This window comes from Zootoca vivipara, chromosome 5 (genome assembly GCF_963506605.1).
Source record: "Zootoca vivipara chromosome 5, rZooViv1.1, whole genome shotgun sequence".
Taxonomy (NCBI): domain Eukaryota; kingdom Metazoa; phylum Chordata; class Lepidosauria; order Squamata; family Lacertidae; genus Zootoca; species Zootoca vivipara.
Genome location: NC_083280.1, coordinates 62249383 through 62263219, shown reverse-complemented (window position 1 = coordinate 62263219; position 13837 = coordinate 62249383). Strand labels below are relative to the sequence as shown.

General features: G+C 43.0%; 1 protein-coding gene across 2 annotated transcripts in view; it reads right to left on the bottom strand.

Moving 5' to 3' along the window:
- The window catches only part of ADGRA1 (adhesion G protein-coupled receptor A1), a 305321-nt gene that overhangs the window by 259140 nt on the left and 32344 nt on the right, over positions 1 to 13837 (bottom strand). For both annotated transcript variants that reach the window (XM_035137651.2, XM_035137652.2), the window contains exon 2: positions 3990 to 4061. In XM_035137651.2, the coding sequence (XP_034993542.2) occupies positions 3990 to 4061 (72 nt within the window). The remainder of the gene's footprint in view (positions 1 to 3989; positions 4062 to 13837) is intronic.

Below are 13837 nucleotides of genomic sequence, written 5' to 3'. Positions count from 1 at the left end.
CCTTCCCAACCACCATATGCCAACCCAACATGCAATTAAATAAACCAATTAAATTCCCAACGCCTACATCAAACATGCATAAATACTCTAAACCAATATATTTAACCTCAGCATTCTAGCACACCCTCACTACAAGTGCTCCCATAATTCAGTCTCACAGCCTCAATCAGCACCCACCCACCCCCACATGTCTACACAATGAGACCCAAACAAACCTGGACAAATACTTGCATACAAGTACGGTAGCAAGTGCAGTATAACTATTTTGATATGGTAGAATTTAATATTGACTGGAACAATGGGCATTATTAAAGAAAGATCAATGATAACCAGAGGTTAAACCCCTAACAAAAACAAACAAACAAACCTCAAAATCTCAGATGAGCATAGGAGAAGCAGAAAAATTGACCTTGGCTTAGTGAAACAGCACAAGCATGCGGGATTCTGGAGAGGGAAGCTTTCCGTCTCCCCAGTCCTTTTTGCTGCTGCACCATTTTAACAGGACTGGTTTTGGTGGTTAAGCTCTCTCCCCAAAAAACACAAGCTATAACCAAGAACAAAACTTGGTTACAAGCTCATGGTTAGTGAGAAGAGACCTTAACCACAAGCCCCAGTTCGAATCACACACTAAGGCAAACTTAGGCTTGACATGGCAGGAAAAAAGACTGGAGCAGTTGCTCCGGGAGACCACAGTCTCACTAAGGCAAGGATGATGCAGTTTGGCTTAGCATGTTGTGCAAACCAGGTGAGTGAAGACTTCCTAGCACCATTGTGCACTGTGTGCATGTGTGTGTGTGTGTGTGTTTGTGTGTTTACACACATACAGAAACACATACTTCTTGACGGCTGTGTAGTTTTCTTTTTTGTTACAACAGCACTGTAACATTTCTCCTACCCAGTTAAAAAAAAACCTGTAAATGCCAGAAATATGATACCAATCTATTAAAGCGGAAACAGTGGGCTGGTTCCCACATCGAGGTAGACTATGGTTAAATGCCTATTAGGAATGTGCTCCTTCTTTCCCTCTACCACAACACAAGCAAGAGAAACGAGTCACAATAGTGTTAGTTTCTGAACCGGGGACCATGGTTTATTTCACCAAAAAAACGCCACAACAGAGAAGCCAACAAACCTTGGCTTCAGGTCATTATTTCTTTGAAGCAAAATAAGCCATAAGCCCTGGTTTGGAAACAACACTAAACCACTGGTTTTAGTTTTACACTCCTGTTTGCACAAGGGGAGGAAAGTTGGACCCATCTGCACATTCCCATTAAGTCATTAGTCAACAGATTGCGCTAATGAAGTTTAAAATGCATTATATTGTTCACAGGATCACAAGTACTTTTGACATCCCTTGGAATGTCAAACACTTCATTTTGCTTCTCTCCTGGATCCCTCAAAATTCAGAAAATTAAACCTGAGTGCCTTATGCAAGCAAGCTTTGCCGTTCAGCACAGGAAAAGGGGACGGGAGGAATGGTCACCATCCAATTTAGTGAGAAGAAAGTTCTTCCTGACAATATGTTAGAATTTCAGCATAAAAGCAGACATGTTCCCTTGCACACATTCAAGTACTCTCCCTTTAGCACAAATCAGCCCTGTTTAATATTTCATCATTAGCTGTGGCCATCTCTGACATCTCAGAAGATCTTGGGGAGAGAGAAAGAAAAACCTTAGAAATGATTGCTGCACTTATTCCTCTCTCATTTTCCTTCCTTTTATTGCTTCCAAATTTAGTGAAGGTGGAAATCAGTGCTCCAGCTGATAGCCCTGCCCCATAGTTTAGAAAAGCTTAGATTAATGAAATCAGACCAGATTCTAGTTATGGCCCTAATCACAGTCACATGAGTCACGGTTGCTCTTTTAATCCTTGGCTGTTGCCATCAATTCGTTTCATGTTAGATTTCTATTAGATACACTGTGCTCATTATCCTTAGTGATATTATTCCTTTAACATAATGTGCTGAAATGGTGTCATCAATAATGTCTAGCACAACTGCATAGTTCAATTAATCTTACTAGACTTTCACCTCTTAAAATATAGTGAAATGATTTCCCACATTTAATTTGCAGTGACCCTGATGAAACATGGCATGTCAAGATAACGGTAAGGAGAAGAGATGGGAAAGCCGTTTTTGAGGATCAGAGGTAATTTTTCTAGTGAGCATTGTCAGTCTGCTGCCATTTCCCCAGTCTTTCAAATTGAATGGTAAAAGTGTTAGATCTCATGATAACAAGGAGCTTGGGCCAGAATGGTAAGATACAGATAATTTACTTGGAGCCACCGGGCAGCTTATTGTAAGTGGGAGCTGCTGGTATCCTCTCTGCTGGGTTTAGGCATCTCTGTTAGAAATGGCCAGAGGGCAAAGTTGCTACTAAGTGTTGAACCCTGGGGTTTGGCTAGTTGCCATTATATCCTTTTTGGGGAAGTTGCTTGAGCATCTGGCGGCCAGACAAATCCAGTTGGATCTACACAAACCCATCTAGGCAAGCAGTAGGCATTGCCACACAGTTCAAATACATGTCCAACCGGGGGGGGGGCACTATATAGGAGGACATGAAGCAGAGCCACTAAGGCATTTGGCTGAGAAAAGGTGTCCTCTAGACAAAAAACAGAGGGTTAAAGGCTCAGGAAACTGCGTTCAACTCATTGGCCTGAGGTTCCACACTCGTCTAATATATGAAAGTCTCTACTCTGGTAGGTATTTCGTAACTACAATTTATATCTGATTGTAACTTCAAATTGGACACACATATCAGTACTGCACCTGATTTCTGTAATTAAAAGGGTCTTCCTCAACTACTGCAACAACCTCTGAATCTAAAGTAGAATGTAATTCTCCAAATAGATCTCTAGATGCCTAAGCTTGTTAGCTAGTCAGAGCAGTCAAGTTTTCTGAAAGTATTTTGTTTGAACAAATTTGGGTGCTTAACTATTTTATAGACAGACAGACAGACAGACAGACAGACAGACAGACAGACAGACAGACAGACATGTTATACTGAAGCCCTGTGTGAGCCTCAAAGAGGCTGAACATGCAAATATGGGATCTTAATTTCTTCTCTGGGATAGCACATATGTTGAATGTTTTCTTTTCCCTTTTCTGGCCAAAAGGATGGTTTTTGGAAAGTCCATGTAAAGTATATTCAGCTTGGAACTACAGGAACCGTTTTTAGATTCATAAAATATAATTGTATGAATTATATTTATATTATACTTGTAACCTTACAGGATGAAGGTCAGAATTGACCCATCAGAATTGTTTTTCAGCAGAAGTCTCTGCAGGAGAATGAGAAGAACTCCTTCTGCAACTCATAGTATCCTCATGATATAAACTGCTTTCCTTTCTGTATTCCACACCATTGGAATAACCTATGGTCGTCTCCTTGGATTTTTCAGAATAAGCCAAACATAACAACACAACAGGGGGGGGGGGGAACCCTAGAGGCTATCAGTTGTCTGCCTTGGTCATTTATTACTACTAGGCACAGCCTGGTCCATTTATTCAGAAGGCCAAACCACACTTATATACTCTGATCCAGATATTTTGGGCTATGACTCCCAACAGCCTCAGCCAGCATGGTCAGCAGTCAAGATTGGGTGTTGGGGTCCAAAACATATGGAGAGAACCAGGTTGAGGGAGGCTGGCTAAGACAGTAGACTGGGAACTCAATAGTTAATTAACCATGCAGCATATAACCTGGAGCGAAATCTTTTATTTTCCAACCTTCATTCCAACAGTTTATGCAAATGCACATTTCCTCTTTTTCATTTATTTTTGTTCCAAATTGACACAACTGCTTTCGTGCAGTTTTCATTTTCTTTATGTGTATTGCTCTGAAAGTCTGACCCAGAAACCCTAATCTTGTACACACTGCAGAGCTTCTGAGTTGTTCTGCATATTTATTTAAACATTTCAAATGATTACAAGAAACAGGGTTCGGGGTTGGGTGGGGGGAAGTTACAGGGAGAACTGAACAGCTACTCACAGTCTCTCCAAGAATCTCAGTCCAATGAAAGAGTTGTTTTTTAACCACAAGATCTTGTTGTTACTCAGAATTCTGAAAGGGAGTCAAAGGAAAGAATTTTGTTAATAGAACATGGAAGCAATTTTACTGATTAAAAACATGTAATTACAGTAAGTGACAGTTATGTAAAACACTAATCACAGTATTCTCTGCTCCATTTGCATTTTCCCTTAAAGCTGCAAACAAGACCAATATGAACATATAGAATAATAAACAATTCAGCATGCTCCTGTTTAATAACCAAGTAGTCAGCAAATAAAATGTGCTGCTGTTCGTGATGAAAGTCAGAATAAAAGGCAAGTAGCCCACTTTGTAAATGCTTTATGTTTTCAGAATGCACAACAGTAAAAGAAACAGTTGCCCATCCAGTTAAGAAAACTGAAGCAAACCCCCTACAGAGTCTGTTATTACAAGCCTTCTCAATTGTGGTTACTGGCATGGCATGGCTGGATACCAAGATTAAATACGATTTCCCCTTTGCACAGAATACATACTGGGAATTCTTGCATATGATCAGAAATGGATTGTCCAGAGTTACGCTATATAAGCATGCCAATGGCACTGGGGACATCTTGCCTCATCCTGTGGAATCAGTTTCAGTTGAGGAGACGTGAGGATATGGGCAAGATGTTTGTAGTGGTTCAGCACACAACAAAATTTCTCAACTCTTGCCCATCATGAAAAGAGGAAAGTCTCAGCTGCTGAGGAAACCCCACTGCCTTAGCAACATTTCATCTCTTGCTGTGCCGCAGCAATCAATTCACACCATTTCGAAGCACCATCATCAGAAGGCGCTTTTTGAGATGTGCCAGAATATTCATGACCCTCAGCCCCCAGCTCTCAACTGCTACCAGAATACTGCCAAACAAAAAAACAGTGCCTTAAAAAATGCCATAGAAGCACTCACATAGCTTTGCTTGTGTAAAAACAGGTGAGACAGACAACAACCCCTTGTATGGCACGCAGAGGTCAAACTAAGACGACTTATCAGATAGATTTAATGAATGGATGAGGTAGAAACGGAGACTATTAATTATCAACAGAGAACTGTCTTACTGCCCTGTGAATATTGGATGGGAAACAGAATGGAATAATGGGTGTACTGTAACATTGTCTACCATACAGGAGAAGCGTTATCCTGTTTTGCCGTTTGAGGTGAAATGGGAAGGGCTGCCCCAACCTGTCACCACAGCCTCCCTGCAGAAGCATCCCTTACCTAGCTGCATGGTGGTAGAGTGAAGCAAGGACGGGTTCCAGTGAGATCTGGAAATCGGCACTGATGCAGGACTACTTCTATGTTAGTGGTGGAATGGGCAAGGCGCCCAAGTCTCATGGGTGGGCTGGTCCCACTATCATATTTCGAATAGCTATACCGTATTACATTTGCAGTGCAGTTTTAGGCCTTGGGGGGAACTGAGGCAGTAAAGCTTAGACTGTATGAGACTTCAGAGTTCTAGAGATGTCAGTTTGGATCTTAATGCATAATGTGCTTTATGATATTTTAAGTCTTTATGTGCAAGATTTAATTATTGCATACCACCCTGAAATCTTGATGATTCATTTGTTTTAATGGGGGTGGGGTTTTAACTTGAGTGGGTGCTGTTTTCTTTGGAAGGTGCGGTTGTTTAAAGTAGTTGTTAAATGTTCATTCAGATTTTTGTATTTGGGGGCTGGAGTACTGTTTAGGGTCTTTTGTCAAGGAGTGTATTGTTTATTCGTGTGTATACATTAGTATTGTTAATTGTTTTTCTTGTTTTTATTATGCATTTTGTGGTTTGGCTTTTATTATGTATTTTGTGCTTCATATATTGTAACTTTGTTTTGTGAACTGCCCTGAGACAAATGAGTATAGGGTAGTATACAAATTTAATTAAATAATAATAATAATAATTTGTACACCAATATTCTGGGTTTTTCTCCATTTCTACAATGAGTCCATCAGCTGGGGAAGAGTGAGGAGAATAGCAACAGAATAATAAAAAGGGTATGAGGCCTAAATTGAGGGATGTATAGACTAACTGGCTATAAATGGAATTTTTTAATGAAGGCCAAAACCAAGCTACATGACAGATGTCTGATCAAAGGTCAAGACTCTCCAGATTAAACTGAATCTGTTAACCTTGGTACATTTTTCCACACAAAAGCAGCTAAAAGATCCTTTTTTAAAAAGTTCTTTGTGACTGAAAGAACAGCATTCTTTTTTTATCCACTTTCCATTTAATGGGGGTCATATGCTTCTTTCTGACTGATGCTGTCTCTGAAATGGAGACAAAATCTGAAAGCATCACAGAAAATTGTAAATTGTTTTTATGTTTCTTAAATTACAATTAAACTTTATGTTAAAACAAATAGCAGCCTCCCCATCTTTTAAGCAAAGACAAAAGAAAAGTTAATAGACTGCAGTTTATTTGGAACAATGAGAACATACTTTCCAGAGTCTACGTTAGAAGAATCTTGAGTTGTATCTCCCACAACTTTAAATATTCAGGAATAAATAATAAGAACACAAGTGTTTTTAATGGTATTGTGTATGGTTTTTATTCATCATAAAGTTAGGTAAGAGTCAGAGAAACAGATGCAAGTCGGATTAAGTCCGGGATGCAAACCAGCAGCAGTGTGGTGGACTGGCTAGATTGGGGAGAATTGGAGTTAGATAACTTAGATAACTTAGATAAAGGGACCCAGGTGGCACTGCGGGTTAAAACCACAGAGTCTAGGGCTTGCTGATCAGAAGGTTGGCGGTTCGAATCCCCGCGACGGCGTGAGCTCCCGTTGTTCGGTCCCAGCTCTTGCCCACCTAGCAGTTCGAAAGCACATCAAAGTGCAAGTAGATAAATAGGGACCGCTCCGGCGGGAAGGTAAACGGCATTTCCGTGCGCTGCTCTGGTTCGCCAGAAGCAGCTTTGTCATGCTGGCCACATGACTCAGAAGCTGTCTGCGGACAAACGCCGGCTCCCTCGGCATATAGAGTGAGATGAGCACCGCAACCCCAGAGTCGGACACGACTGGACCTGATTGTCAGGGGCCCCTTTACCTTTACCTTTAACTTGGCTTAGTCATTGTCTCTCAGCCTAACCTATCTCACTGGGTTGTTGTAAAGACACAATCATGCACACCATCTTGAGCTCCTTGAGGAAAAGGCAAAATAGCAATGTATTAAACAAACTCATTCCTCCATGACGCTTACATCACACACGTCAAGCTTGTTTGAGAATATTTGTTCTGTACTGCATAGCAATAGCTCCAGTATGTATGTTGGGAAGGAAACAGGGGAAGACACATTTATCTGGGCATGGAGACCCATTCTTGGTCAACCCCTTATCACAAAATACACATACATATTTCCATTAAAAATTATAATTGGAAAATGTTTTCAGGATTGTAACTATATGATTTTTAAAAATATCTGTGGTACAAATATTATAATTTTTTAGTCCTGGCTTGGTGTAAATCGCAAGCCAACAATATTTTACAGACAAGCCTTTCACGGGAGTGGCAAGGCCAAGCAAGTTACAACAATTGGTTTCTTCACTGAGGACAGTAAGACCTAGTTCTTGCCTGCAAAAAGGGTAGGTGGGTTGCAGCTTGAAACCAAACTTTGTTAAGGCAGTTATATACATAACATAAATTCCTACAAGATTGGAACAGTTCCAACCATACAAGAGCAACCCCTGGTTTTGCATGGCGAGTGCTAATATGATTTCAGTCATTGGAACCTCATCAGCAAGGACTTCTCACAAGTGATTTGGCATGTGGACTTGTGGTTTTGTTTTCTGCGGCGACCCTTCTCCCCTCAAATGCACGAATTAGGTCTGACTCAACTTTCACTCCATAGAGTTTCTGCTATGTCCTGTAACAAAACATTGGCTTCAGAAAGCCAGACTTCAGTCATCAGAAGCAGTTCCCAGGGTTGTCAGAAATCTACTCTGACTTTCCTATTTCTTCCATCAAACTTTGCCCACATTCTTCCTTTGGTTCTTCCCAACGCCAACCCAACACTCTCTGCCACCATTTATCTCAAGCTGTCCGATTCAATTTTCCAGTTTTTTACGAGGAACAACCCTCTATCTCAAAACATCCCCGAGGTGGGGGAAGATAGATTCCTCTTCTGGGTAACATTCTGAGGGGCATGTGGCAATGATGGGTGGAACCAGAGGAAACAGGCTGGCAGCGTAATAAATATAATTTTTACTTTTGCACTGTAGGGTAGATTCTACTGTGCACACACCACTCTCTGTTCACCCCCTGGGCAAATAAAAGCTGTTATCGGAGTTCAAGGACACATTCCAGTCATACAAGAATGCTAAAGGCATATGTGAAGCAAGGCCAGTGGCGGGTTGTAGCCTTGGGGAAAGTCCCAAGATTCAGATAAAGAGGTGGACTAAATTTGTTCCTTGGATAGGAGGTCCCCTCCTCCCAGTGTACAGTATCCTGGAGTGCAAGCCAGGGCTGCCCAGGTGACAATAACTGCCCCCCTCCCTCGGCCTCGCTGATGTGGTCCAGAGCAAAGCAAAGCAATACATTTGCCACCAGGTTGGCTGCAGGAGTTGCTGGAAGGAGGCATGCGAGATGCCATTCAACAGCTTTACGGACTCCACTCTGGATTTGGGTAGGGTTTACTCCTTATCCATTTCTTCTTCTCCAGAAGGTGTTCCGCAAGGCAATAAGGGCTTCTTATCCCTCCTGTTGCAGCTCTAGTAGTAGAGCAAAAATTTAGAAGGGGAAGAAATGGAGACAGTGAGAGATTTTACTTTCTTGGGTTCCATGATCACTGCAGATGGTGACAGCAGTCACGAAATTAAAAGACGCCTGCTTCTTGGGAGAAAAGCAATGGCAAACCTAGACAGCATCTTAAAAAGCAGAGACATCACCTTGCCGACAAAGGCCCATATAGTTAAAGCTATGGTTTTCCCAGTAGTGATGTATGGAAGTGAGAGCTGGGCCATAAAGAAGGCAGATCGCCGAAGAATTGATGCTTTTGAATTATGGTGCTGGAGGAGACTCTTGAGAGTCCCATGGACTGCAAGAAGATCAAACCTATCCATTCTGAAGGAAATCAGCCCTGAGTGCTCACTGGAAGGACAGATCCTGAAGCTGAGGCTCTAAAACTTTGGCCACCTCATGAGAAGAGAAGACTCCCTGGAAAAGACCCTGATGTTGGGAAAGATTGAGGGCACAAGGAGAAGGGGACAACAGAGGACGAGATGGTTGGACAGTGTTCTTGAAGCTACCAACATGAGTCTGACCAAACTGCGGGAGGCAGTGGAAGACAGGAGTGCCTGGCGTGCTCTGGTCCAGTGTTTCTCAACCTTTTTGGGGCCACGGCACACTTGTTCCATGAAAAAAATCACGAGGCACACCAACTCTGTGCCGCCCTCCCCTTTTCGGGGAGAAAACTGGGCCTGGGGTTCAATAGTACTGTAATCAATAATGATTGTGGTGGTAGCGATGCAATCGGATCATCCCTGTGACGGGTAGGGGGCTGAAGGCTCTTACGCCCCCCTCCTTTTGAAGCGAATAATATTGGGGAGGGGGTCAACACCCCCAGCACCTCACACCGCCTGCCCCCCCTCGTCGATTACTATTATTCCTATTACCATGAATTTATTCGTCACCCGCCCCTCACCCTAAGGACCCAGGGCAGGGGTGGGAGGGGGCACTTACCGCCCGCAGGAGGAGGCGGTTGAGGAGGAGGTGGAAGAGGCCTGCCGGGCCCCTCCGGGGGTCTCGAATAGAAGCGCGCTGCCATCGCTGCACCTCACAGGCGCTCCCCCCACGGCGGCAGCGGGCCTCGCTGCTTGCTGCTGCTGCTGCCGCCGCCTCCCCTTCCTCTTCAGAGGGGGCTTCTCAGCCAGAGGGCCACTCTCCATGCCGGGCGAGACCAGACTCGCCTCCGCTTAAGCCCGGGACGAGAATGGTTAATGGCGGCGGCTGAGGGAGGAGGGCCGCCCGGCCGCCTCGGCAAAAAAAAAAAAGCCGTTTGAAAATGGCGGCGGGAGCTGCGACGGCCAATCAGCGCCGCGATGGCCGGTTGCTAGGAGACGGCGCGGGGTGCGAGTGGGGAAGAGGCCTAGCTGCCAGGCCTGAGGTCTTCTTCGCTTTGGGGATTGCCCTTCTCCCCAAATCGCCCTTCTCGTCGCCGCGCGTCGTGGCACACCAGCCAGCGTCTCGCGGCACAGTAGTGTGCCGCGGAACAGCGGTTGAGAAACGCTGCTCTGGTCCATGGGGTCACAAAGAGTCGGACACGACTAAACGACAACAACAATTTTTATAGCCTTACTTACAAGGCTGTGCTAAATAACTCACCCACATCTGCTTGCCTCTTTCGTTCCCTTTCCATAAACACACAGCTCTTTAGTACTCAACTTCTCAAACCTACTCATTACCTAATAGCTTAGCATAAAAGGTAGATAAGTGATTTTGCTGAATTACATTGTCTTAAAAAGAATACCATTAGCAAAGGTGCACAATGGTATTTAAAAGTTCTAGATAATGCTACTAATGAGCTTTAGCTATGATAGTATTGTTGTCAACAGGCTAATACAATCAAGTTATAAAGTGGGATATTGTAACTTGAACAGAGAATGTTTTAAAATGACTTGCTCCCTACACAAGAAATGGTTTTTCTAAAAAAACTACACATATATTTTAAATTATTCATCTCGAGAAAAAAGGAAGAATGGGAACATTTACAATGTGTGTGACTGTGTAAAAGTAAAAGATCTTAAATTTTTAAAAGAGATTTCTTCCAAGCAACATACATGCCAACATGGCATATATAATTCATTTGAACAGTTTTAATGCTACAATAGGTTGGGACAGTATTTACTAGCAAAAAACCCAAAACTAGCAAATAAAATACATCAACATGATTTTGATGTGAATATGAAGATGTCCTGAACACAGCTGAGGTTTCAAAGACCAGGAGAATAAATATGTGAATATTGGGTATATTTTACCCCTTACATGCACTGGGGAAAAAATATGAAGTGCAAGAAGAGAGTAAGTATTAAGTGCAGGAATATATTTCGGGGGAGGGGGCAACAACAGCAGAAGAAACTGCTTGCTGCTCAAAATGAGTATCTGATGTAGTTGATCACATTAACCTACATTTAGTAGACATTTTCAGAGGGATGTTAGCCTGCCGCATGAAACACAACAAAGAGTATTGAAGCACATTAAAGACTTTTAAGTTTTATTACTGCATTGCCCACTCACAGCACAGTCAGAATTTAAGCCACAGAGGTGGACCTAAGTGGAGACTGGCTCTCTCAGGTAGGTCTCCAAAACCCCATCCACTATTCTGGGTCACGACTGGCTAATTCGAATTTGCATTTTGGTGGGATATCCCAGAAGAACCCCGCGCCCAGCCAAGGCTGATAGTGCCACCGGTGATCATGTGGGTGAGGACTCTTGCCCTCCCTCCCTGGTTCCTGGGAAACGGTAAGCCGTCTTTAGCTCCACGGTAGGCCTTTCCACTATCATGCCTGCTTCCCCACTCTACTGAAGCTGCCTGGGCGATGACGGCAGCAAGATGGAATTCTGCTGTGGTCTTCATTAAGCAGCAGTGACAGCCGCAGCAATGTGTCCACCAGAGGCCAGATTCAACTGCACTGTTTCCCCCCTGCACCACCACCCCCAAAATCAGTCTGGGTGGGGCAGAGTCAGGAGAACTCCCAGAACAGCCCAGTGAGGGCAAGGAGAGGGGAGCTCATTCTGCATGGCAAGCAGAAATGCTCAGTCCTGATTGAACAATCATAATGACATGATGCTGAATGCCTCCCACAGACATCTAGAATGTGCATTGTCCCAAAGCAGTTCTGCAGGCATGTTCAACAGCGTCTTAGGACCCAAGACCCCTGACAACGTTAGTTCTTTCTGTCTTCTGGAGCCATAGGACCAAACAACACATGATGCTAAATACACCATTAGGCCCCAAATAGCTGGAAGAAAATGCCTCCTTCCCTACAGACCTTCCTGGGCCAGTGGAAGGGGTCCTCTTGGCAGTTCCACCTCCAGTAGAAGTGGCCACAGCCCAGAAAAGGACATTCTCTGTGGCAGCCCCTGAACTGTGGAATTCCTTCTGGCTTTTTCATATACGACTTTTGGCAAATGCTAAAGGTGCACCTTTACCTGAGATGTGAAATTACTCTTCTTGTGACTAATCTATTTTTAATTTTTAATTTTAAACTGGGACCTGCTGATGAAAGGTGAAGATTCGTGTGTTGTTGTTGTTGTTGTTGTTGTTGTTGTTGTTGTTACTACAGTGGTACCTCGGGTTACAAACACCTTGGGTTACAAACCCTTCAGGTTACAGACTCCACTAACCTGGATGTAGTACCTCGGGTTAAGTACTTTACCTCAGGATGAGAACAGAAATCGTGCGGCAGTCGCAGCGCGAGACCCCATTAGCTAAAGTGGTACCTCAGGTTAAGAATGGTTTCAGGTTAAGAATGGACCTCCGTAACGAATTAAGTTTGTAACCAGAGGTACCACTGTATTATTATTAAATGTTAATAATAATAATAATAAGCAACATCACTTTTAAAAAAATCAATAGCAGGAATTGGGGGATTTATCAGTATTAAAACATTCAGGGAAATGGAATTTAACCCCTTCCATTCCCCACTGCAATCTTGAGGCAAACAGAGGGAGGGAGCTATTAGTCTTAGAAGCCAAAAGCTCCCACAGATACAACTGGGAATGTGTGCTGAGCTTCAAAAAGCCATTCAGATGAACTGGGCCTTTCCCTCCCTGAACTGACACTGATGTAGATAAAACATAATGGTCTGAACATACATACAGAAACAGGGCAAATATCATCGACAGCACGCAGGGAAAAAACAAATTCCAAATCCAGATGTAGCTTTCAGGGAAGAGCAATGATTATTCACACTAGAAGCAACTTGTCTGGAAGCAGCCTTGCATTTCACTTTGTATTCTCTTTCTGTCATTCGAAGCAAAGGCTTTTGCTAGCAGCCTAGAAGCTAAAGATTTCTGTTGGTAAGAATATCCCAGGGCCCACCTGTAGAGAGTTAAATTACTTAAATGTTAATATCTTCATGGATTCTCCTTCACTTTATCTTTGAGAAGGTGGCAAGCAGGGGCACCTTGGCAACACTTTCCTAGTCCTCTTGCTATTCTTGTTTTTGTGCAGCAAACAGGAAAAGGGTTCGTTTCAAAGTGGAGTCGGGGGGAGATGTAAGCAGGAAAATGTTTGATATACTTTTCTGTTTTCTGCCATGTCCTTCATCTGCTGCTCTACACATCCTTGCAAGTGCATAGTTTTGTTCCACTTTTTAAAACTCAGCAGACAGAAGCAGTACGGTAGTTATACTACAAATTGTCTGGAGAGCACAGCAGAGAAATGGGAGGCAGCTTCAAGTACAGAACATCAAACTGACTACATGATTGTTGCATTTAATTTTGTTTCTCTGTGGCTCTGACCCTTTTTTATATTTATGCACTAAGGGCTACTCACAATTACTTGCCAAATGCATTTCCTTGGCTGCATTTCCCACTGCAAATGTTAGCATTTTTAAAAGTGTGTACATAATCATTAAAATACCCATGTACACATCTCTGGGGATGCTGATCCATCTGGGCTACTTAAAAAGAGTGCACATTCATCTGCTATTCACAATTTATGTGTGTTTATTATTGCTTACTGGGAAAAACAACAAAAAATGTTTAGAAGTTGAAATAATTTGCAAAATTGCCTAGCTGTTATCTATGAGAGAGTACATGCACAGCAGGAAGGCCCCATGTCCACTGGGAGAGCATCTCATTTGCATGCAATAGGTCCAAAT